Consider the following 26,440-nt stretch of genomic DNA (forward strand, 5'->3'; position numbering starts at 1 on the left):
AATGCATAAAAGTGAAAAGTGAAAGTGAAGTCGCTCAGTTGTGTCTGACTCTTAGCAACCCCATGGACTGCAGCCTACCAGGGTCCTCCGTCCATGGGATTTTCCAGGCAAGAGTACTGGAATGGGGTGCCATTGCCTTCTCCAAAAGTCACTTTAGTCATGTCCAACTCTGTGCGACCTTATGGGCTATAGTTCGCCAGGCTCCTCTGTCCATGAGATTTTTCCAAGCAAGAATATTGGAGTGGGTTGCCACTTTCTCCTCCAGAGGATCTTCCTGATTCAGGAATTGAACCCAAGCCTCTTATGTTCCTGCCGTGGCATGTGTGTTCTTTACCACTAAGTGACTGTTAGTGGCTCAGTTGTGTCTGACTCTTTGTGACCTTATAGACTATACCCCACCAGGCTCCTCTGTCCATGGAATTCTCCAGGCAAGATTACTGGAGGGTGTTGCCATTCCCTTCTCCAGGGGATCTTCCTGACCCAGGAATTGAAGCCAGGTCTCCCTCATTGCAGGCAGCTTCTTTCCTGTCTAAGCCGCCAGGGAAGCCCTCTTTACCACTAGCATCACTCTTTCTCATTGGGTCACTGTTTGTTTGTTTGTTTGTTTGTTTTATCATTTTTGTGTTAGTCTTCCATTGTTTCTTTCTGAAAATATAAGCGCATATGTACATACTTTATATCTGTCCCTCCTGTTGACACTAAGCACCATTCTAAACCAATTATCTTGGAGACAAGTTATCTTTCTCCTTCTTTTTACTGCACAGTCCTCATGATGTCTCAACCAGTCTCATACTGACAATACTGGAGTTGCTTTCAGTCTCTTGTTATTACCAATAATGGCATAAAAATAGTAAATTGCCCTGTGCATATTTCTGTTTAATATTTTTTCCCAGTTTACTTTTGGAATAGATTCTTAAAAGTGAGGTGAGTGGATAACCCCCTTTTTAAACGGAGATGGTTCAAGTGGTTTTCTGCTCATTACAACCAACAAGTCAAGATTAAAATAGCTACCTATCCCTGAAGGCCTATCTGAAATCATACTTCTTCTGGGAAAACTCAAGCTACTTCTATTCCCTGAATACTTTCTCTCTTTCTCTCAAAAAAAAAAAAAAAATCAGATGAAAAACAAACACACAAAAAAAGCCCTTGTATTCTCTCTTGTCCATATGGCTCACATGGCACTTTTCACAAGGTTCTTTGTATGCATAGTTATCTGTGTACATTTCATCCCCTTAATTGGACAGTAAGCTGCTGCAGAGTAAGGGGCACAGTCCTTATATTGCCTTTATCTTCTCTGGCCCTTAACAGTGTACTTTGAACTAGTAACAAAGACCGAATGAATATATAGAGTGTAACCCAGCATACTACGGTGCCCATATAAAACTGTCCATTTAGAGTTAAGCCTTACTGAGACTTCTCTGGCTGTCCAATGGCTAAGACTTGGGGGTTCCACTGCAGAGGGCACAGTTTCCATTCCTGTCTGGGGAACTAAGATCCCGTATGCCACACTGCTCAGCCAGAAAAAAAAAAAAAAAAAAGCGATAGATTTATGCCTTACACACCCACCACAATAAATCTCATGTCAACTGAAAGCTGAATGTAAACATTCTAGGAAACTATAAGAAAAAAGATCTGATGTTTAGCATTTGTTTGGAGGTCAGGGAAAGGACTGTCTAAACTTTGGGCATTAAGCTGCTGCTAAGTCACTTCAGTCGTGTCCGACTCTTTGCGACCCCATAGACGGCAGCCCACCAGGCTCCGCCGTCCCTGGGATTCTCCAGGCAAGAACACTGGAGTGGGTTGCCATTTCCTTCTCCAACGCATGAAAGTGAAAAGTGAAAGTGAAGTCGCTCAGTTGTGTCCGACTCCCAGCGACCCCATGGACTGCAGCCCACCAGGCTCCTCCATCCATGGGATTTTCTAGGCAAAAGTACTGGAGTGGGGTGCCGTTGCCTTTTCCGAAGCTAGATTTACCTAATTAAAAAAAAAAAAAAATGAGCCTGGAGCCCTCTAGCACATCATTTTGTATCCTCTCACATAGCTCCAGCTCATATTCTCTGCTCATGGTACTAATCCTGGCTGGTTCACTGCTGGGCTGACCCTACAAGGGATGACTGAATGTTGTTGCTCAAATATAAAACTCCAGAGCCAAGCCCATTGCTACAATCACTTGGAAGCTCTGGCAACTACATTATTGTGCTCAGGGAGCACATCAGCCTCTGTGTGGAGGTGGTGGCCTTTATTAGCCTTTTGACTAAGTGTAGGAGGAGTTGTTTTTTCTGCCTGAATTCAGGCTATGCCTATTCTTGGAGGGGACCTTGTGCAACATTATGATGTAGCTCTAAAGGTATCTGAGGTGGAGATGTAGAAAACCGTCTCTTTTATCCTGCCTGGTGGACAGGTTGGAGAAATTCACTTTCCACGCAGCCTGTAATTCTATTTATGAGAGCAATACACATTGCCCTGCTAGCCCATAGTACACATACCCTCTCTCTGCCAGGATCATGACAGTCAGTACCATGATTTGTCCTGATGCCCACGCACAGCAGAACTTTGGGGGTTTTCTCAAGAGTTGTTTACAAAGATATCATATCATAATTTGGCTCCAATATTCAAAGGAGGAAAAGGGGACGACAGAGGATGAGATGGTTGGATGGCATTACGGACTCGATGGACATGAGTTTGAGCAAACTCTGGGAGATGGTGAAGGACAGGGTATCCTGGCGTGCTGCAGTCCATGGGATCACAGAGTCGGACATGACTGAACAACTGAAAGGCAAACAACATTCAAAATATTAAGTACCAGAGGGTACTTAAGCAGAACTGTAAACTGACAGCTATGTGTCACGGAAGGTTGCCTAAATACCTGGCCACACTTCCTGATCAACTGAAAGGGGGTTGAAAAACTAGGCAATAGCAAAGTGGAAGCCATCTGGGAGAATGGTGATGACTGAAAGAGGAAGCAAGTCTTCCCATAAGCTGGGGTAGACAACCATGCCGACAGACAGAGCCGCTGTGTCTGAACTGGGAGTCGTCTCTTCACGTGCAGGTGCCCTATCTGAAGTCAACCATACCCACTGATAACAGGGGAACCACCTGTGCCCGGTTTCTCATCTCCCTGCCAACACCCTACCCTCATTTCTCTAGACAAGGGTACAGATGTGAGATAGGGCTATCTGGTTTCAGGGAACTTGGGGGAGATGGAATCTGTTTACAGATCGGCACAATGGTGGACTCTTGTGCAGCAGGGACTCTGTAGAGCGGGCCCTGGTCCAGCATATCTGGTTACCAATGTGTCCCAAGGCTAGAAACACACAACCCAGCCAGGCAACAGCATCACTGGCCCTTTAAATGCAAGTCTTCCTCCCACACAACCTGCTACTAAGCCTGCAAACACTTAATTTTAGTGGAGACTCACCCTCTCATCAACTCACCCTCTCATCCAGAGAAGGCAATGGCACCCCACTCTAGTACTCTTGCCTGGAGAATCCCATGGACGGAGGTGCCTGGTAGGCTGCAGTCCATGGGGTCGATAAGAGTCGGACAGGACTGAGCGACTTCACTTTCACTTTTCACTTTCATGCATTGGAGAAGGAAATGGCAACCCACTCCAGTGTTCTTGCCTGGAGAATCCCAGGGACGGGGGAGCCTGGTGGGCTGCGGTCTGTGGGGTCGCACAGAGTCGGACACGACTGAAGCGACACAGCAGCAGCAGCAGCATCCTCTCATCTACTGTTGAGGCCACGCCTCCTGCTCTCATGTGTTTCCTTTGCTTTATACTTTGTCTTTTGATAACTGTTTTGTCTCCCTTATTTCAGGACCTGTTCAAATTTTCCTTCTCTCATGTATAGGCCTAGGACTCTTGCCATTAAATTCTGACCTTTAAATCTTCATGCTTTGTTGATTGTGGTGGTAAGTACTACTGCTCTGGGTAAAAGACTCCCTCAGTCAACTTCTTCCCCATAAAACTCCTACAGAACTGAACTAGTCTACCAGCCTTTCTTTCAGGTAAGAAGCTCAGATGCCGAAGCTTCATCTAAGTAAAGTGCTGACTGGGGGGCAGGAGGGACATGGTCCTCGGGACCCTTCCTCCTGCTTCTCAAGTATCTGGAGTACTATCAAAATGTGAAAGTGAAAGTCGCTCAGTCACGTCCAACTGTTTTTGACCCCAAGGACTATACAGTCCATGGAATTCTCTAGGACAGCATACTGGAGTGGGTAGGCTTTCCCTTCTCCAGGAGATCTTCCCAACCCAGGGACTGAGCCCAGGTCTCCCACATTGCAGGCAGATCCTTTACCAACTAAGCCACAAGGGAAGCCCAATACTATCAGAGTAAATGGCCTACTAGGAAGTGTTTTGAACAAGAGATGGAGGAATTACTTCCCTCTCTTAAGGAACAGATTGTTTCCATGTGTCGAGTCCCAGGGTCTTTGAGACTGCAAAACTGGCAAACGTGCTCTTGGAGCAAGAGGATCAAGTTGTTGGGTATCATGAAAGCAATAACCCTTGTTCCCAGTCCCCACTCCCGATGGTAGCTGACTGAGGTGTCAAAATTCTTGGAAGGAAAATAATGGAGAACTCATCTTGGTCATGAACTATGGGAGATTATGAGTGCAGATTCTAAAGTCAGACCACCTGGGTTCAAAACCAGCTCTCCTACTTCCGGGAAGTTATTTAACACTTTTGTCTTGGTTTCCTCATTTGCAAAACAGAGATGATGATACTAATAGCTGCTGCCTCAAAGGACAATTGTGAGTTTTAAATGAATTATTATGTATCATAGAAGTGGTCGATAATTGTTAGCTACTATTTTTTGTTGTTCTGTTTTCGGGGAGTTTTTTGGGCCACATCTTGTGGCATATGGAACTTCTCTGACCAGAGACTGAACTAACAACCCCAGGAATGGAAGCATGGAGTCTTAACCACTGGTCTGCCAGGAAAGCCCCTTGTTAGTCACTATTATTGGGCTAATTCAGAAAGACCTAGATATTTACAGAATTACACTTCCAGGGTACATATAACTTTGTTTATATAAGGGTGATGATGAATAAGAAAGGAAATTTCTAGATGTGCTTCAGTAAATTGAATAGTTGATTATGTCTGTCAGTCTGTGTAATATTCCATGAGTATTCCAAAGACTTAAGAATAGAATTCTTTCACCTTCTTAGAAGAGTAACTGTATAAATGTCTAGACAGCTTAATTTATTTAAGCCTAATCCAGCCCTTTATTCATAGTCTACTATCTCTCTAGCATCTCTCAGTCAGTCCTCAGAATATAAATCCTAGACAGATAACTGGGACTTGTATCAACTTGGAGATTTGGATGATTCTTAATAAGGTTTCTCCTATCCTTGAATGGTAGGTTCCCTAGAACATCATTGATATTCAGAAGTGATTCACAGTCTTCTTTTCCAGCTTCACTGTTCTGCTGATATACTACTTTAAAAAAGGAAGAAATAATAAATTTTATTTAAAATCTTATCTTCCTTTTTGCTGCCACAAAAAGGGTGGGATATTAGGTGTTGTTTCATTTGGGGCTCAGACAATAGCCTCCTAAGACTATAAGAGCCTGTTCACCTCTGCCCTGATCATGGGCCTTCCCATTTTTACATCAATATAATACATGCCCCCAACAGTGAGATAGGGGGCCACTCTTGACCAGAGGACCTTCTTAAGGAAGTGATGCCTGACATCATGGCCACTTTTGAGGCATCCCATAACTGTAAGGCCTAATCAATGTTGACTGGAAAAATTTTAGGTCCAAATCCTGGGCTCCTCTTCTTTTTGTTCCCAAGATTTCAATTCAGAATCTCTTATATGCATAGCCCTTTAAAGTTCCTGAGATTCCTTCTTAAAGTAGTATGTGCCAAGACAGTAAAGAAAAGGCCCCAAGATAGACCAGAAGGAGGTAGATCTCGGGGGAAAATGCTGGTGAGGATTAGGTGCGAGAGAACATCTAGGAAATGACTAGCCCAGTATGTGCCTGTGATGACAAAATGGATGTGCTAAATAGACAAGGTTTCTTCAAAGAATCTGAGCATTTTTAAAACAAATGCAAATATTTCTGTAAGTGCCCAGTGATTTCTAAACTCCTTTTGGGCATATGCTCATACATACACATACACATATTGGTTTAGGATTTTAGGACTGCTGAATATCTTTAAACCATTGAGTAATAGTTTTTCCTTAAATACTTTTGGTGGTTTGTAATATTTTCCACTTTGTTAGGAGTTTCGCCAAGAACTAACATGCAAGTAGAAACAAGTTATGGAAGGGGCCACACCTGCTTAGAAAAGAAGCAACTCCTTCATTCAGGAACAAAGCAAGCTTATCATAAAAGACAACACCTGAAGAGCTAGTTGGGCTAACTGTGATGCATACTACAGACACCTCCCAGCTTTACGCTTCATACATACATGAGGTCACTTTTAGAGTGACTTTGAAAATATGCTCTGACAATTCAGAATCACCAGAGAAGACAGTATTGCAGTTAACCTGAAAGAGAAAGATAGTTTTAGGATGGAATGTAATATTCTTATCCTCATATTTCTCAGTGAAAACCTAAGATTTTCTCTCCTCAGCAATTTGTAAGGGCTGTTGGCATTCAGGACGTGTTGAAGATGACACATGTGTACGACATGCTGCTCTTTTGGAAGAGGAAATATAATTAAGAAAATCAACCATTCAGTGTTATTAGGACTCTCCAGCTTAACGATCTGAGACATAACAAATACATTTATCTGAAATCCACTTGACCTAAGTCTATCCATTCATTCAACATTTATTAACATCTACCATATAGTAGGCACTGTTCTTGGCACCAGGCATCAGTGAATCGTGTTTTCACACAGTTCACATTCTGCTGGGGAGAAACAGGCAATAAACTAGAGGAAGAAATAGATGATGTATCAGAGGAAAAATTAAAAGGTTAAGTGGATAGGGAACGGTAAGGATGCTATTTTGTGAGGGTCATAATAATGAAGATAGTGAACTTAGGTGGTTATATTTGAGCTGAGACCTGAATGAAGGGAGATTAGTAATGTGACAGTGTGGAAGAAGAATTGACCCTGGATAGAGGGAATAGCAAGTGCAAAGTCCCTAAAGTAGAGATCTGCATGGCATGTTTGAAAACATCAGAAAGGCCAGTGTGGCCGGACTAGAGTGATAGAAGGGAAGAATAGGGTACTCAATGAGATACCTGAAGAAGTTGCCAAGTATCCAATCTTACAGGACAAGGAAAGGACCTGAGATTTCTAAGTATATTAAGAATCAAGTAGAGGATCCCCAGCAAAGAAGTGACCTGGTCTGACTTAAACAAAGGATCATCTGGTTACTATGTGCATCACAGACTGTAAGCAACAATGTGAAACAACCCATTAAGAGAGAACCACAAGAAAAGATGGCAGCTTGAACTAGAGTTGTACTAGTGGTGGTGAGAGGAAGTATTCAAACATATTTTGAATATAAGGCCAGAGATTGTCAAGTAGGTGGTGCTATTGGTAAAGAGCCCATCTGCCAATGACAGATGTGGGTTTGATCCCTGAATCAGGAAGATTCCCTGGAGAAGAAAATGGCAACCCACTCCAGTATTCTTGCCTGGAGAACCCCAGGGACAGAGGAGCCTGGTGGGCTATGGTCCAGAGGGATGCAAAGAGTTAGAATGTTTGAAGCAACTTAGCACACATGTACCATATTTATGGTATAGCTAGAATCTGCCATCCAGTCTTCTGATGACCCATTCATTCCTTCACATTACACCAACTTCTCCTTGCCCCATGAACTTCATAGTGTTATATGAACTATTCTTTGCAAGGAATATATTTGGAATGCTCTTGTTACAGAACCTGGCTGGTTGAGATTTATTTTGCAAACCATTGCAAGTGAAACTGCCCTATGTAAAGCAACCATGATGTTTAACCTTCTGGTGACTAATTCAGATGTGCCAGGGATAGCAATGATATTTAGATGTGCATTATACAGGTAATATATACTGCTTCACAGTTACTGTGATGCAAAGACGTTCTTTGACTAGGTGTGCATAGCTAGGAAAATATTCTACTTGTTTATAGTTAGCAAACGTTGAAAATACTCAATGCTTTTTTTTTTTTTGCTATGAATAAACATCTATCTGGTCCTTGACCTGTCAGAATTTACATCCCACATAACTTTCAACAAGCCAAATATTGAATGTCCACTGTGTCAGGCACTTTACTAGACCTGGAAAACTAAAATGAATGGTCCCTTTTCATCAGGTACAAAGACAAAAAGAGTTGAAAGTGACTTAGAAAAAGAAGCAGATTTTTCAAAAGTGCAAATACCTGTTGAAAATTATTGATCAGGTAATGCTGATCAATTTACACGAGTTTGAGCAAGCTTTAGGAGATGCTGAAGACAGTGAGGCCTGCCATGCTGCAGTCCACGGGGTCACAGAGAGTCAGACATGACTTAGCAACTGAACAACAGCAATGCTACAGTAAACAGAACAACTAGATCTTCTTGGAATTGTCAGGAAAAAGTTTCCTAAGTGGGTGAGCAGAAGTTTTAAGAAAAGAATCAGACTTGGCAGGTAGAATATTCAGCATAAGGAAAATGCAGCGCAGGAGGACTAAAGGGTGGAAGCAAGTATGACAGGGCATGAGTCCACACCCAGGTGTAGCAGGACTGGGTCATTATTAGCAAAGGGTGGAGGACGCAATTAGAGGAAAGCTGCAAACACAAACCAGTAATTCACAACTGAGGTCTCAAGGGCACTGAATGTGATCAAAACAGAGTATGTGTGTGTGTCTCAATTCATTTCCGACTCTTTGCGACCCCATAGACTGTAGCCCACCAGGCTCCTCTGTCCACGGGATTCCCGAGCAAGAATACCGGAGTGGGTTGTCATTTCCTTCTCCAGGGGATCTCCAGGGATCGAACCCAGGCCGCTTGTGTCTCCTGCATTGGCTGCTGCTGCTGCTGCTAAGTCGCTTCAGTCGTGTCCGACTCTGTGCGACCCCAGAGACGGCAGCCCACCAGGCTTCCCCGTCCCTGGGATTCTCCAGGCAAGAACACTGGAGTGGGTTGCCATTTCCTTCTCCAATGCATGAAAGTGATAAGTGAAAGTGAAGTCGCTCAGTCGTGTCCGACTCTAGCGACCTCATGGACTGCAGCCCACCAGGCTCCTCCGTCCACGGCATTTTCCAGGCAAAAGTACTGGAGTGGGGTGCCATTGCCTTCTCCGAGGCAAGCAGATTCTTTACCACTGCGCCACTTGGGACAAATTACAAACGGGTGCCACTGAAGACAAATTTTTAGTCATATTTCTCTCAGCGTTTATCAGTATTTGTCAACATGTTTATTAAGTACTTTCAATACACAACCTTTTAAAGGCAAGACACAATATGGAAAAGTTTTTCAGAAGAAAACAATACAAAGAAGAAATTATGGATCGACTAACAGACAAAGTTGAGAAAGGAGCAGTTTTCTATCCCTGCTTCCATGAGTATGCTGAAAACAGCAATGAAGTCGGGAAAATTGTTCTAGATAATGCCTTTATCTAATGCATAGTGTCTCTCCGTAGTAAGTACTCAACAATTTATGGTTATTCTTTTCTAGACATCTCTTAACCATTTGAGATTTGGCTTTCTCATTTTCAGAAGAAGAAACGGGTCACAGATGGTCTGCGGCTCCTGCCAGACCCGACGATCCCCTATTTCAAGAAGGCATCGACTAAATATTTGCTGAACACACGAAGTAAACTCTTTCCATGGGGCCAGGCTCAGCGCCCACGAGAGAACCCGCTTAGGAGAACAGGATTGGACGCCGGACACACAGGCGAGTGTTCAACCAACGCCAATTGGTGGGGCTAAGAGTGTCGACTTGCAATCTTAGTCCCACCCGCCGCCTGGTCCACACTCCTCTCGTGCCCCGCCTGCGCCCGGAATCGCTCGTCTCATCCAGCAGAGCAGTGACCCGCCTCCGCCAACGCTCCGACCACACCCCTTCCGGCTTAAGACCCGCCCCCACGCGGCCCCGCCCCACCAGCCTCGCCCATGGCCACGCCCCTCCGCGAGATCTGAGCTGGGTTCCTAGCGCCGGTCGGCGGCCGGTCCACCCACGACGCTCTGAGGTCACCCACTGGGCCGGGCTGAGGGGGGCGGAGGGACGGAGGGAAGATGGCTGCCGAGGCCGGATATTGGCGCCGCCTCCCCCAATCCTGGAGCCGGCGCAGATGAGGCGGCTCGGCTGGGTCCAGCGACGCTTGGGAACCGGAGCAGGAGGGACACAGGCGGTGGGGCCTGGCCCTGCTATATGCCGGCGCCTCGGCTAGAGTGAGCGGCGGCGGCGGCGCCTCTTTCCTCCGGCTCTTTGCCTGTCGCTGTGAGTCCGAACGGGTGGCGGGCGGCAGAGGCAGCGGGGCCGGGATGGAGGACGTTAACTCCGACGTGAACGCGGACCAGGAGGTGCGGAAGCTGCAGGAGCTGGTGAAGATGCTGGAGAAGCAGAACGAGCAGCTGAGGAGCCGCTCCGGGGCCGTGCGGGGCGCCGGCTCCTTCGGCCCCGGCAGCCCGGTTCGGGCCGGAGCGTCCACTCCCTCCTCCGGCACGGCGTCTCCTCGGGGCTTCCCTTTGGGCCTCAGCGCCAAATCGGGCAGCGGGGCCGGGTCGGGCCCGAGGCGGACGAGTAGCGAGGAGCTGCGGGACGCCACCTCCTTGCTGGCGGCGGGCGAGGGCGGCTTGCTGGACGAGGTGGAGCCGCTGCGGCCCGAGGAACTGGAGCGCCTGTCAGGCTGGGAGGAGGAGGAGGAGAGCTGGTGAGCGCGGGGCTCCGGGCCGGGGCTGGGCGGGGACGGGGGTCCCCCGGTAAGACACCTCGCTTTGTGTAGCGGGGTCCGCTCTCTGACTCGTGGTTTTCTTGCTTTGGCAGCGGTAAGGTCAGCGAGAGTTGGGGGTTCGAGGCTTGCGAGAGGAACAGGGTTTGTAGCTAGTTCTCCTCTGGGTTGGGGGACCCTCTGGTCGTTGGGCCTCGTTGGGATCTGGGGACTGGCACAGCCTAGGAAGGGCTGCTCGCCGTGGGAGGAGTCGGAGGTGGGAAACTGCTCTGTAGGAAGGGATCTTGCTTTGTGTGAAATCCTGGCTTTAGGATGCTGGCCTGGGTATTTTGGGTGTCGGGGAGGGGTTCTGCTTGATGAGGTGTCACCGGTGCGGGGAGCAGACCAGGGTAATCGAAGTCCGCGCAGTGGTCAGCGTTTTGGACCAGTGGGAGTTGGGTACATTTCTGGCGGCGATGGGGAGACCGTGTGAATCAGCACTCCCCCTTGGGTAGTGGGGTGAAGCTTGCTTTGTGTGAAGAGGGCAGAGGATGGTGCCGCTTTGTGTAAGAGTCAACGGTGGAACAAGAGCCCTGACTCTCATTTTTTAAACAAAAATTAAGTTTGGCGTTTTCCTGAGCTGTGAAGTGACAGTTTTCCATCTTTTATTTCCATGTCATGCTAGAGGCAGAGAAAAAGAGCCCTGTTTAAAAATGTGAACCGAACTGCATTGTCACAAGCTACTTGATAAAATTGTGACCCACGGCATAATATCACTTCCATATATAGAGAGGACATGAGAGGCAGTTTGCTTCGTGTTTTATGGCAATTGCATAAAAATATCTATGGGAAATTCTTAATTTGTCTTTTTTTTTTTAAGTTTTCATCTTTTAGCTAAAGTATCTCTCTGTTCTTTGTTGAAATTGAAACTTCTAACTTAGTGAAATTGAAATCCTTCATAGACTCTGGTTTTGCAGGGCTGCAACTTTACTGAATGTCCTGATATAGTTGAGAGCTTTGACTGGATTCAGGCCCTGGCTCTGCTACTCACAGCTGTACGACCTTGGGCAAGTTACTCTGAGCCTCACTTTCTTCCTCTTATTTGATGAAGAAAATAATAGTTCTTTATTCTATAGCGTTGTGAAGATCATGTGAGATAATCCGTGTATCCTTTTAGCAAGGGTCTGGTATATAAGCTCTTTGAGACACTAGCTGCTATTACTGTTAAGCCAAGTTGTTAATATCAAGAGATATTTAGTGAGTGCTTCCAGGATCTTGTGGGAGATTCTTAAATTTGATCCCTGTTCATTAAGGCAGTTACAGTCTTGTTGGGATAGGGTTGCGAAGAGTCAGACCCGACTTGGCGACTGAACAACAAAATAAGAAATAGGTTGGGAAATACATAGTGAATTGCTTAAAAGATTGATAGGGACCGAAAGTACGGAGAGTGCTGAGAAATTGGGAAGAAAATAATAGTCTAAGGTAGTTGGGAAAACTTTGAGGAGAGGTGGAGCCTGAGGACTGAGGGGCATTTTATGCTGTGACAATTGCTAGAGCAGAGTCAGAGATATTTGTAACTCTCGATTAGAAAGGTTTGAAATACAGAGATACTCTTGAATATATGATGTCAAGCCTTTATTTTACTGCCAAGTGATACCAAATATAATTAGAACTGACTGTGGTAGTGACAGTTTTCATATTAGTGTGAAGTCATGTCCTCACAAAGGAATCCTAGGTATGTATACACTTTAAAAGAAGTGAGAATCATCTAAATACCATCACATGCCTCTTCCAACTGATGATGATAATGATGCTCTTAATAATAACGAGGATTAGCTGCACTCATCCCCCATTTTAGATTATATATTCTTAGAACACATTAACTCCACTTGGAGAGGCTGATTAAGTCTTTTGCTGCTTTGGTTAAGTGAAGCAAGTCTTTTAAAATAGTATGCCAGAAGTTTCTTTTGGCCAGTTGGTTCCTGGTTACATGTCTTTATATTATAGATGTCCTACTCTTTTTCTGAAAAGACTTGTGTGAATTAAAAGTTTGAAAATCATGTTTAAAATGTTTTTGGAGTATGTGTATGAAGTATTAAGTTACAAAGGGTGGTGGGTGTTAGTAGCAGTAAGAGGAAGATTTTTAAATCAGTTTTTCTTAGCAAACTAAAAATCTACTTTCTGTAACATACACATTTCTTTCTTTTTCATTTAGGGAAATGTTTTTTTCCCAAATGTATACCACAAAATGCCACTCCTGAAGGTGTTAGTAGATATTGTATGAAAAAATAATTGTTGGTCTGAGATCAGATATATCTGGGGAAAAGGTTCAACAACAACAAAAAAGTTTTATTTTATGCTGAACTTTTTTGATATGCTAGTATGTGTTGAATATAGTAGATCTCTAAGTGGTGTGGTTTGTCTCCTAAACTCATTTGAGCTCCCAAGGAATTAGTTTCTGTAGAACACACTTAGTAACCAGTATTGTACTTAGTGGAGACAGAACTGGCAAACCACTCAGGTATTCTTGACTGGAGAATCCCATGGACAGAGGAGCCTGGTGGGCTGCAGTCCATGGAGTTGCAAAGAGTTGGGCATGACTGAGTCACACACACACACACACACACACACACACACTGTACTTTTAGCAGTGACTTTCACTTATTTTTTTTTAGACTCATCTTCATGATAAGTACATTTTATACCATAGTTTAGTACACACATGTATGTGAATAATTGAAACAGTTTCACAAAACTATACTTAGTATGTATATTAAAGTGCTAAGATTTTCTGTTTCTTTAGGGTAAAAATGCTGGTTACAATTCACTAAGCTGATTTGGTGACCCGTTAATGGTAATTATTAGTTTGAAAAATGCTCTTATAGAACAACTCAGAAAAATCTAGAGAAGGAAACGTACATTATTGTGTATCCCAGTGTGTCACTCGATGCCAGGCAATGTATGAACAATTTTACACTTAATTGCATTTAAGTTTTTATCCATTTATGAGGTAGGTATCATTTTCCAGGTAAGGCAACTTAATCACTCTCTAAGCATCAAATAGCAGACAGTAAATGATGGAGTCAGGATTTGAATCCAGGTCTTTATGACATCATAGCTTATATTGTTCCCACTTTATTTTGCTTTCTCCAAGTATAATTCCTTTTCCACCTGAATAGCCCCTTACAGTATTTGAATACTACCATCATAACCCTACTGACTCCTCCCTACCACACACTGAGCACTCTAATCTCCAGAGTAAAACAACCTCAGTTTGTTTCCTTCTTGTTATTTAGCTCCTAAGTCGTGTCCGACTCTTGCAATCCCATGGACTATAGCCCACCAGTCTTCTCTGTCCATGGGATTCTCTAGGCAAAAATACTGGAGTGGGTTGCCATTTCCTTCTGCAGGGGATCTTTCTGACCCAGAGAGCAAAGCTGCTTCTCCTGCCTAGCAGGTGGATTCTTTACTACTGAGCCACCTAGGAAGCCCTTTAATCATTCATAACTTAATGTAATTCTCTGATCTTTCAGCCATGGTCATTTTTAATAAATTGTAGTTGTTCCTTGTCATTAAATGTGTTATCCAGAACTGAACTTGGAATTTTAGATGATATTTGACCAGCGTGTGGTGGATATATTTTACATGAGCTAAATGCTGTTATTTTGAACCAAGTATTTCATTAACAGTTTTGACTTCTGTTACTTATGCCTAATATGAGCCAGTAGTTTCAGTTACACTCTGTATTTTTATACATAGGTTGTTAAACCAAGTCTTCCTAACTCTGGCTTTCTGTAATGATTTTTTTTAGCTTAGGTATTAAGTTTTTGTATTTTGTTAGTCTTGATTTAGGCTTTTTTTTTTTTTTTAAGTCCTCGGATAGAGGACGTATCAGATATTAAACTGATAAGAACAGATACTACACTTGATCTTAGCCAAAAGGCCGAGAAGCGATCGATTTAGGCATTTAATATTACCTATTTCTTGCAATTTTTTTGGGTCATTTTCATGGCTTCCCTGGTGGCTCAGACGGTAAAGTGTCTGCCTGCAATGTGGGAGATCCGGGTTCCATCCCTGGATGGGGAGGATTCCCTGGAGAAGGAAATGGCAACCCACTCCAGTACCCTTGCCTGGAAAATCCCATGGACAGAGGAGCCTAGTATGCTACAGTCCATGGGGTCTCAAAGAGTCGGACAGGACTGAGCGACTTCACTCACTCACTCACTGATATTTCATAGGAATACTTAATGGGTCTTCATTCAGGTTGTTGATGAAAATATTAAAATTATAGAATAAAGAGCTCTGAAGATGCAGCTCGACTAGACTTCCTCCAGATTAACATCATTAGTCAACATACATTGTGGTTATTCAATAACTGTTAGTACTACTTCTTCTTATCAAGCCTATATGCCGTTTTGCCTGTATGGATATTATGAAAGATTTTGCCAAATGTCTTGCTGTAATTAAGCTATATGGTGCCTACAGAGTTCTTACCTACAGTTAAGTAAACTTATCAGAATAGAAATTGCAGTTATTTGGTTTCACTTGTTCATGATGAATCTTCTGGCTTTTACCTTTTCTAACTTTACATTTTGTTTAACATAATTTTGAATTTTGCAAGGAATCAATCTGTCTGGAATTTCTAGACATTGCTTCCTTTTCGCTTTAGAAATTCTAGTATTTCCTCTTATTCAGGCTTTTGACCCTTCCATAATATTTTGGATCAACAGCAGTAATTTGGTGATACAATTTCAGTTATTTTCCATTATTTAGAAGAGTAGAGCTAACCTTGTTTCAAGCTGCCTTTCAGCTTACTATCACCTTGACTCAATTTGGACTTCAGTTTCCCTCAATGTAGCCTCCCAACAATTCCAAGTTTGTAGTTCAGTACTGTCAGCTGCATACACATTGCTTCTGTGCAGCAGATCCCCAGAACCTCCCATCCTGCATGACTAAAACTTTACACTCACAGAGCAGCAACTCCTTACCCGTACTCCCAACCCCTGGCAGGTACTGTTCTATGTACTTTATTTCTGTGAGTTTAGCTACAGTAGATGCCTATAAGTGGAATCACGAAGAATTTGTCCCTTTGTGACAAGCTTATTTCACTTAGCATAATTTTCTTAAGGTTTATCCATGTTGTAGCATATGATAGGGCTTCCTTCTGTTTTTAAGGCTGAATAATAGTCCATTCTATGTATATAACACACCTTCTTTATCCATTCATCTTTTGGTGGATGCTTGCATTGCTTCCATTTCTTGGCTGTTGTGAAAAATGCTGCTATGAATGTGGGCCTACAAATAATCTGTGCAAGTCCTTGCTTTCACTTCTTGTGGATTCATAACCAGAAGTGGAATTTTTTGATCAAATGGTAAATCTAAGTTTAATTTTTTGAGGAGCCACTGTATTGTTTTCTACAGCAGCTAAGCCATTCTGCATTCCAACCAGCATTACACAAAGGTTCCAGTTTTTCCACATTCTTACCAATACTTACTCCGATTCATTCTGAGTTTTTAAATTTTTAAATTATTTTTGGCTGTGCTGGGTCTTCATTGCTGCATGTGGGCTTTCTTGAGTTGTGGTGTGTGGGCTGCTCATTGAGGTGATCTCTCTTGTTGCAGACCACGAGCTCTATGGTGTGTAGGCTTCGGTAGTTGCAACCCTTAGGCTCAGTAGTTGCTATTCAACTTAGTTGCCCAACAGTATGTGGGATCTTTGTGGACCAGGGATTGAACCAATGTCCTCTACATTGCAAGGTGAATTCTTAACCGCTGGACCACTAGGGGAGCCTTCATTCTGTTTTTATATGGTTTTTATATGGTGTGAGCTAGGGGTCCGACAATTCATTTTGCATGTGGACATCCAGTTGTCTCTGTACCATTTGTTGAGAAGACTTTTCTGTTCCCATTAAATTGTCACCACATCTTTGTCAAAATTCAGTTGCTTATAAATGTATGGGCTTATTTCTGGACTCTCCATTCTATTCTGTTAATCTATCTTTGACTATCTTTATTCCAGTACTACACAGCCATAATTACTATAGATTTGAAATTGGAAAGTGTGAGTCCTCTGTTTTGTTTATTTCAAGATTGTTTTGGCTCTTCAGAGACTGTTGTATTTCCATATGATTTTTAGGATCAACTTGTAAATCTCAGAAAAAAAAAACCCTGGAATTTTGATAGGGATTATGTTAAATCTGTAGGTAAATTTGGGATTTTAACTATTGAGGTCTTAACAATATTGATTTTTAATTTTTTTCAACTTTAAAAATTTTCAGTGTAGAAGAGTTATATTCCTTTTGTTAATTTTATTTTAGTCATTTTATTTTTTGATGTCACTGTAAATGGAATTGTTTTTCTTAATTTCATTTTTGAACTCTTCATTACTGCTGTATAGAAATACAGTTGATTTCTGTGTATTGATGTCATTGTCTCTTGCAGTCTTACTGAGCTTGTTTATTAGCTGTGATAGTTTTTTGGTGTGAATCCATAGGATATTTTATATATAAAATTATGTCATCTGCTGATAGATAATTTTACTTCTTTTTTCCCAGGCTGGATGCCTTTTATTTCATCTTCCTGCCTAAATGCCCTGAAACTAGAACACCCAGTATCATGTTGGGTACAAGCAGTGAAAGAAGACATCCATCAGTGTGATTTTCATTGTTCTTTTATTTTTAATAATTGCTAACAATTATTTATTGCATTAACACATGATGGATACTATACTAAGCACTTTATATGCAGTAATTCATCTTTTTAATAACCCAGTATGGTCATTCTATTATTAATCCCCATTTTAAAGGTGAGGCAATTAAAGCTTAGATTAAATAACTTGCTTATAGTCACTCAAATATATGGACAAACTAGGATTGGAACACAGATACTCTGACTATATTTAAACATTTTCAACCGTTGTGTGTGTGCATGCTTAGTCATGTCCAACTCTTTGCGTCCCCATGGACTGTAGTCTGCCAGGCTCCTCTGTCCATGAAATTTTCTAGGCAAGAATACTGGAGTGGTTTTCCATTTCCTCCTCCAGGGGATCTTCCTGACCCAGGGATCGAACCCACAGCTCTTGTGTTTCCTGCTTGGCAGGCTGATTCTTTACCACTGTGCCCCTGGGAAGCCTTTACCTAATTCTTGTTATTCTTAATAGATTTGTACTGTTATTCACCTTTAGCTCTATATTCCACCTAATTCGTTTGATCATTTATCTTTTAACAACCTGAGCCCTAGGTACATTTTTTATTTATCTGATGACCTCATTTGGTACTCATTATTCTTGTGCCGAAGTGGCCTTTAGAGCCCCAGGAGTCAGACTGTAGTCCCACCCTTGTCAACTGCATGACCTTGTCAACCACTTACTCTCTGTGCTTGAGACTGTTCATTGTTTGTAGAGTTAATTATTATACCAGCCATATAGAATTAAATATCTGTAAAGCATTTACAAGTTCTTGGTACAAACTAAAAATATAAGTGTTAGCTTTGTCATCATCATCACCATTTTATTTTAATTCAACTCTGGCCTGTCTTTGCAGTGAACTTGAAAAATTTAAACATGTACAAAAGTAGAATGAACAATGAAACAAACCTTTCAGTTCAGTTCAGTTCAGTCGCTCAGTCGTGTCCCACTCTTTGTGACCTCATGAACTGCAGCATGCCAGGCCTCCCTGCCCATCACCAACTCCCAGAGTTCACTCAGACTCTCACATCCATCAAGTCAGTGATGGCATCCAGCCATCTCATCCTCTGTCGTCCCCTTCTCCTGCCCCTGATCCCTCCCAGCATCAGAGTCTTTTCCAATGAGTCAACTGTTCGCATGAGGTGGCCAAAGTCCTGGAGTTTCAGCTTTAGCATCATTCCTTCCAAAGAACACCCAGGGCTGATCTCCTTTAGAATGGACTGGTTGGATCTCCTTGGCATATTGAAAAGCAAAGGCGTCGTATCATTTAATTACTAAATATTATAGTAGAAGATATGGACTCTTTTTAAACCTAACTACAATACCAGTTTCCTGTCTTTAATATCATCAAATGTGCTCTGAATGTTTTTAGACCATCACTATTACATCTTTTCTTTGTATGGAATTTGTATTAGGTAAATAACATCATTCATATTTTTCTTTGGCCTATTGGCCTATAGTCAGCTCCTGTAATATCATCATTAGTTTTATAATTAGTTAACATTTTTAATTAAATTTAGTTTTAGTGTCTCTCTGCTTTCATTTCTTAGTTGTTCCTTTGCAGGTGGAATCTTCCTGGACCAGGGATTGAACCCGTGTCCTGTGCATTGGCAAGTGGATTCTCATCCACTGTGCCACCAGCGAGGTCCCCTTAAAAGTTTTTGAGATTGGAAATCTAAATTGTTCCTCATATCCTGTTAAATTTGCTTTACTTTAAATCAGTTTTAAGTTTATGAAGGCACTTTCACTCAGACTGCTCGTCAATAAATTTTATTGATAAACTTTCCCCAGCTCAGCGATCGATAGGTATGTAGTTTTTACTTTATTTTTTTTCTCATAGCCCTTCACTTTTGAGAATGGACTTTATTACCTGACGATTTTGTTTTATGTATGCTTTTTGTAGGAAACTGTCGGTAGAATTTGTAATTTAATATGATGAGCCCAGGTTTATAAAGCAATTTAATTTGTATACTTGCCACCACTTATGATTTGGCAGTGGCTCACTGATTAAAATCTTAAAGTTTTATCTTCTGGATTCTTCTGTACCAAGGAGATGTTATTTTAAAGTAACATGGTTTGTGTGTGTTTTAATTGAATCAGAAGTTATACATCAGATGACCATTTTATTCCCTTCTTAACTCTGGTTTCCCAGTGATTCTAACATGACTTTATATTTTCTTTTTTCTTCAATGAACAAATTCTTAGAGCCTGTATGTGTGAGCAGCCCAATGTTAGAACAGTTCGGGACATAGTAATGCGTTTTCTTGCTTTCTTAAAAAATTGAATTTGACCAAGAAAGGCCACGTGATTGGTAAAATACATTATAGTCATTATTGTTTGAGCATGTTCTTTATACCAAGGCATTTTATGCATGTTAAATCATTTAATCTGTTTTGAATTGTAATTGTATTTATTATCCCCATTTTTTTTTTTCAATTAGGGTAAAATATACAAAACAAAAACTTCACCATTTTAGTCACTTCTAAGTGTATAGTTCAGTGGCATATTAAACATTTATGTTGTTGTGAGGTCATCTCCACTATCCTTCTCTAGAACTTTATCTTTACAAATTGAAATTCTGTATAAACAGTAACTCCCCATTCCCCTATTCACCCTGCCTCCAGCCCCTCACCACCACCACCATTCTACAGTCTGTCTATGAGTTTGACTACTCTAGGTACCACATGGAAGTGGAATCATGTAGAATTTATCTTTTAGTGTCTGGTTTATTTCATTTATTGTTGTGTCTTCAAAGTTTATCTTGATCGTATTGATAAGAAGGTGTCATGTTATCTTGTCATCTTACAAGTAAGGAAATTAAACTTGATGTCACACAGCTAATATAGTTCATTGAAATTTTTACCAAGCCTTAAAACCGTGCCTGGTAAATAACATTTTATCTTGATTTGTTTAACCTGTAGATAGATTGATTTTTTAAGGTTTATTCTGTATAACTCTGGAGATCATCACTAGGACAGTAGGTATACACTGTTGTTGCTCAGTCGTGTCCGACTCTCTGCGAACCCATGGATTGTGGCACGCCAGGCTTCCCTGTCCTTCACCATCTTCCAGAGTTTGCTCAAACTCATGTCTGTTGAGTCAGTGATGCCATCCAACTCTCTCATCCCCTGTCATCCCCTTTTCCTCCTGCCTTCAGTCTTTCCCAGCATCAGGGTCTTTTTCAATGAGTTGACTCTTTACACTGGGTGGCCAAGGTATATATTAGAGGTAAGCAAATATTTAATTAATAGAAGGAAAATGTTCTAGTAGAGCTGTTCCTAGACAGTATGAACTGCCTTTAAAAAGTGTTGTGAGTAACTTTTAGCAGTAAGAGTTAATTGTCCTGTGGCAAGGGATGTTAGAAAGAGGTAAAAGTTGAATTTGATTACTTCTAAGTGTTCTTTTAAATTCTGTTTCCGTGATTAAAATATTGTAGTCTTTTGGGAACATAAGATACCTTCAAGACAAAGTGCTAAGCTTAAATGTGGGAGAGATCTTTAAGCATCATGGAGTTTTTATAAATCTGTGGCACATTTCTTTGAATATCCTTAGTAATGGCAAATTCTTTTCCTGTTGAGGGTAGGTTTGAGTTTTGAAAACTGTCTAAAGTCATTATTATGCCTAGTGAATAAAAATGGGTTAGGAAGATATTTGAAGCTCTCAGCAGTGTAAGTCCAGTTCACCTTTTTCCTAGATTTACTTGCTGTTAGGAAATTTCATGAACATTCAGGCGTATTACCTTTTAATGTTTGTTCTGTATAGAGTATCTTCTTTTTCTCTCTGAAATTCTAAATTTCCCACTTGGTTTACTTCCTCTTCAATGTTACCTACTACTGTTTATGTTTCTTTTTAGAGCACGTGTAACATCACAACCTCCTCTTTGGTCTGTCTTGTCTAGATTGTGAGTATTTTAAGCAGAGGGAACAGTATCATATTCATCTTTGTGTATCCAAAACAGGCTTTCAGAATCTTGTGAGTTCAGCTATATTAAATTGAATCAATCTGATTGTCAATGATAAATTGAAACTAGGTGAAGCTGGAAATAATGAGACCAAATTTTTTGCATGACTTGCATGACCCCAATACCAGTTAACAGTAAGGAATTGCACATGTAGTCTGCATAATGGCAATATTGAAACTGTACTCTCCCATGAATTAATTAAAATACTGTCAAGATACAGTGTCTTATATCAAAAATCAGTTTCAAAATTATCTCTTTGGTAGGATAAAAGATATACTTTGTTTTATACTTCTTTGTATATTTTATGATTTCTCAGTTTTCTGTTACGAACACAAGTTGCTTTTATAATTAAAAAATCCTAGTGATAAATCCTACTAATTGAAGTCAGTTTCATTAGTCTGTGGTCACATAGAGTAGGGATCATAATACAAAGTGATGGATATTTAGGTCACTTCCATGTCTCGGCTGTTGTGAATTGTGCTGCGGTGAACATTGGGGTGCGTGTGTCTTTTCAAATTATGGTTTCTCTGAATATATGCCCATAGTATACCCATAGTGGGATTGCTGAATCATGTGGCAGTTCTGTATGCAGTTTTTTTAAGGAACCTCCATACTGTTTTCCATAATGTTGTACCAATTTACATTCCCACCCACAGTGTAGGAAGGTTCCCTTTTCTCCACACCCTCCCCAGCATTTATTGTTGGTAGATCTTTTGATGATGACCATTCTGACTGGTGTGAGGTGATACCTCATAGTAGTTTTGATTCACATACCTCTAATAATTAGTGATATTGAGCATCTTTTTGTGTGCTTTTTGACCATCTGTATGTCTTCTTTGGAGAAGTGTCTGTTTAATCTTCTGCTCTTCCCGCCGCCCCCAACTCATTTTTTTGATTGAGTTGTTTGGTTTTTGTTTGTTTGTTTGTTTGTTTTATTGAGGTACATAAGTTGTTTGTATCTTTAGAGGTTAATCCCTTCTTGGTTACTTCATTTGCAGATATTTTCTCCTTTTCTGTGGGTTGTCTTTTTGTTTATGATCTTCTTTGCTGTGCAAAAGCTTTTAAGTTTAATTAGCTCCCATTCGTTTATTTTTATTTTCATTAGGAGGTGGATCAAAAAGATACTACTGTGGTCAGTAGTCTGTTTTTGTTGGGGGGAGGGATCCAAACAGCTTAATTTTCCAAGGATACCAGATAAAGAATTCTAAAGCTTGGAGTTCACATTGTGAGCCTTCTGGGTCACTGATGTTGCTTGTTCTCCTCAGTCTCATTTTTGGGACTACTTTGCATGCAGATTCCTGTGCCAGACTTCCTGAAGTACCTGGCTGGTGCTGATGCCCAGATAGCCCCAAAAGACTCCTTTTCTCCCAGATCCCTGCCTTCTTGCCTTCTGTTGGGAGCATATCTATATATCAGTAAATTCTTTTAATTTTGACATGATTAAAAAAATACTTTGGATAGTAAATAGCATTAAATAATGTATTAATGTAAATGCATTGAGTTATATTAATAATAATGTACTCCTCTTCATAATGGTCTTCCCAGATGGCTCAGTGGTAAATAGTCCTGCCAATGCAGGAGACGTGGATTCGATCCCTGGGTTGGGAAGATCCCCTAGAGAAGAAAATGGCGACCCACTCCAGTATTCTTGCCTGGAAAATCCCATGGATAGAGGAGCCTTGTGTGCTACGTCCATGGGGGTCACAAAAGAGTCAAGTACCATTTAGCAATTAAACAATAAAATAACAAATTCATTATAATAATGACTTGTGCTAGCCAAGGCACTCTGCATGTTGACTCCTGTTATAATAGTTTAGTAATAAAAGTGAACTTGTAAAAACATTTAGGTTTTAAGTCTTTCAGTAATACAAGTTCTTATTTTGCATGTTCTGTTTACTCAAAAATCACATCCTCTGTGATCTTTCATTTGGGAACCTAATGGAGGATGTGGACACCTTTAGGAACAAACTAGATTATTTAAGAGGAAGACACAAAATGCAAAATATACAGTTTGCTTTAATCTTGGAAAAGGTTCAAATTCTGGAGTAAAATTGCAATTTCTTGACAATATTAAAGAACTATAGGGAGGAAAATAAAAAGTGATTATATCTTCTTGAAATCTGAAAAATAATAGATAAGCAAGATAATGCAGTACCGTGAAGTTTATGGAAATACTTAGAAATAGAGAAATAGTGTTTAGTTAAAATTTGGAGGTTTAGAATTCATGAGGATGAATCAAACCATATCCCACTTCTAACAATTTACTAGAAGGAGATTCCTCCCACGCACAACCCTCCACTACTCCATTCAGGAACTTCTGCTCATCTGTCTGTGAGAGAGTCAGAAAGCACCCAACCGTGTGTGGCTGTTAAGGGTTGTTTTGTTTGAAAAGTATGAAGAAGCAGCAAGGAGTGAGCCAGGCTAAGTCCACAAATAACCTGTGAGTCTGATAAACATGAGGAATGGAAACATGAGGAATGGAATTTAATAGATGCTATCAAGTTAGTGAGGAGGTTTTAAGTATATGCATTTCGTGCCTAATTAGTGCTGTATTTTATAATTATAGAGATTATATTGTATGTCTTTATTAATAACTAGTAGATATAGAAGGAGTAAATTAATAGTTTTAGGATGTGACTATCTTTTGAGTGAACCTGCTAATTTCCCCCCTAGGAGGAAGATAATGGGTTTTTCATTGACTTGTCATAGTGAAACTCTTGTTTACCATTGGTTATTTTTCACTCGGGCTGATCTGGAGAGGATTGAAAAAACAAAATCCTCCCAAAAAAGATGAATCCTAGAAACCTGAATCTGGAGGTTTGGAACTTGATGAGTAGGTGCTGTAGGTTTCGATGGTAGTACTGCCTATGACTGAGAGAGCTAACAAGTACTGTGTTGGGTACAATCATTCAGTTTTGTCTTAATTTATCTTTGGATTCCTGTTTAGCACCATGCCTGGCCAGTGGTAGCTACCATATAAACGTTTGTTTAAATGACTGACTGTGGCTTTACACTAAGCCTTCAAGTGCTTGGAGTTTAACTTGGAAACATTATGAGAACAGAATTTGATTCTCTGTAAAACCAGCAGTGAGAGTTCTTAAAAGAAAAATTTATATGGACTTGAATGTGAGGAAGTGAAAAGTGAAAATCACTCAGTTCTGTCCAACTCTTTGTGACCCCATGAACTATATATAGTCCAGGGAATTCTCCATGCCAGAATACTGGAGTGGGATCTTCCCAACCCAGGGATCGATGCCAAGTCTCCCGCATTGCAGGCAGATTCTTTACCAGCTTCCAACAATGGGTACAGATAGATCAATGGGTATTTCTTTCTGAATCAAAAAGTACAGGGAAAAGAATGAGTGCCTCATCTGAGTAGGATGAAGCAAAGCCTGTGAAGTTTGTTAGGGAACAAGTAAGAAAGTTGGCTTAAAACTCAACATTCAGAAAACTAAGATCATGGCATCCAGTCCTGTCACTTCATGGCGGATAGATGGGGAAACAATGGAAACAGAGAGAGACTATTTTTGGGGGCTCCAAAAATCACTGCAGATGGTGACTGCAGCTATGAAATTAAAAGACGCTTGCTTCTTGGAAGAAAAGCTGTGACCAACCTAGACAACATATTAAAAAGCAGAGACATTACTTTACCAACAAAGCTCTGTCTAGTCAAAGGTATGGTTTTTCCAGTAGTCATGTATGGATGTGAGAGTTGGACTATAAAGAAAGTTGAGTGCCGAAGAATTGATGCTTTTGAACTGTGATGTTGGAGAAGACTCTTGAGAGTCCCTTGGACTGCAAGGAGATCCAACCAGTCAATCCTGAAGGACATCAGTCCTGAATATTCATTGGAAGGACTGATGCTGAAGCTGAAACTCCAATACTTTGGCCACCTGATACGAAGAACCGACTCATTGGAAAAGACCCTGATGCTGGGAAAGATTGAGGGCAGGAGGAGAAGGGGATGAGGATGAGATAGTTGGATGGCATCACTGACACGATGGACATGAGTTTGAGTAGGCTCCAGGAGTTGGTGATGGACAGGGAAGCCTGGCATGCTGCAGTCCATGGGATCACAAAGAGTCAGACACGACTGAGAGACTGAACTGAACTGAAGAAAGTTGAATCATTGGATTGGAGACCATACTGTGGATGATCTCTGAAATCTAGGAGGAGGTTTTTGAGTGTTGGAATATCCTTAACAAAATGGTATTTTGAAAAGAATAATGTGGCAGTGGTATGTGGGTGGGAACAGGAGATGTAGGTATCTTTGTGTGCTAGAAAACCAAGTCTGATCTTTACCCACCTCTTGGGTCCAGAAACACATAGCAAAACTGGAATCCAAATCAAAGTACTGAGCCGTGATGATGGTCTTTCCATTTCATCCCAACCACTTACAATTGATTGCAAAAAAAAACAGTCATACCAAGCTAAATGATTCAAGATCAGATTTGTTTCATTCCTCTTATAAAATGTTTGTGTGCTTAGTTGCTCAGTCGTGTTCGACTCTTTCCAACCCCATGGACTGTGGCCTGCCAGACTCCTCTGTCCATGGGGATTCTCCAAGCATGAATACTGAAGTGGGTTGCCATGCCCCCCTCCCGAGGATCTTCCCAACCCAGGGATCAAATTCAGGTCTCCTGCATTGCAGGCAGATTCTTTACTGTCTGAACCACCAGGGAAGCCCTATAAAAGTAATATCAAAATGATATTTTTAAGCAGTGTAGATATTTTATATCTACATAGCTTATAAGAAAGTTAATTTACATTGCTTAAAAATAGCATTTTGATCTTACTGTCTTATATGAGAGAATTGATACTTTGGGCCACATACTTCTTTGTTGTGAGGGCTGTCCTGTGTATTCTATGATGTCTAGCAACACCCCTGGCCAGGCAGAAATGTCATATGTTGCCAGATGTTTCCTGGTGGCAAAATCACCCCAAGTATTACACTAAAGCATACTTACATTGTCTACTTAATCAGAAATATTTAGTGCTGTATTG

The 26,440-nt window shown here is 41.3% G+C and overlaps 1 protein-coding gene across 2 annotated transcripts in view; it reads left to right on the forward strand.

Moving 5' to 3' along the window:
• The first annotated feature begins 10,208 nt into the window (after window positions 1-10,208).
• Window positions 10,209-26,440, forward strand: part of SLAIN2 (SLAIN motif family, member 2) — a 71,651-nt gene continuing 55,419 nt past the window's right edge. Inside the window, exon 1 of one of the 2 annotated variants that reach the window (XM_010858897.1) lies at window positions 10,209-10,793. In XM_010858897.1, the coding sequence (XP_010857199.1) occupies window positions 10,405-10,793 (389 nt within the window). In that variant the 5' untranslated portion in view covers window positions 10,209-10,404. The remainder of the gene's footprint in view (window positions 10,794-26,440) is intronic. The other variant, XM_010858895.1, reaches the window with a different exon arrangement.

The sequence above is a fragment of the Bison bison genome, unplaced genomic scaffold (genome assembly GCF_000754665.1).
Source record: "Bison bison bison isolate TAMUID 2011002044 unplaced genomic scaffold, Bison_UMD1.0 scf7180017864451, whole genome shotgun sequence".
In the NCBI taxonomy this organism is placed as follows: domain Eukaryota; kingdom Metazoa; phylum Chordata; class Mammalia; order Artiodactyla; family Bovidae; genus Bison; species Bison bison.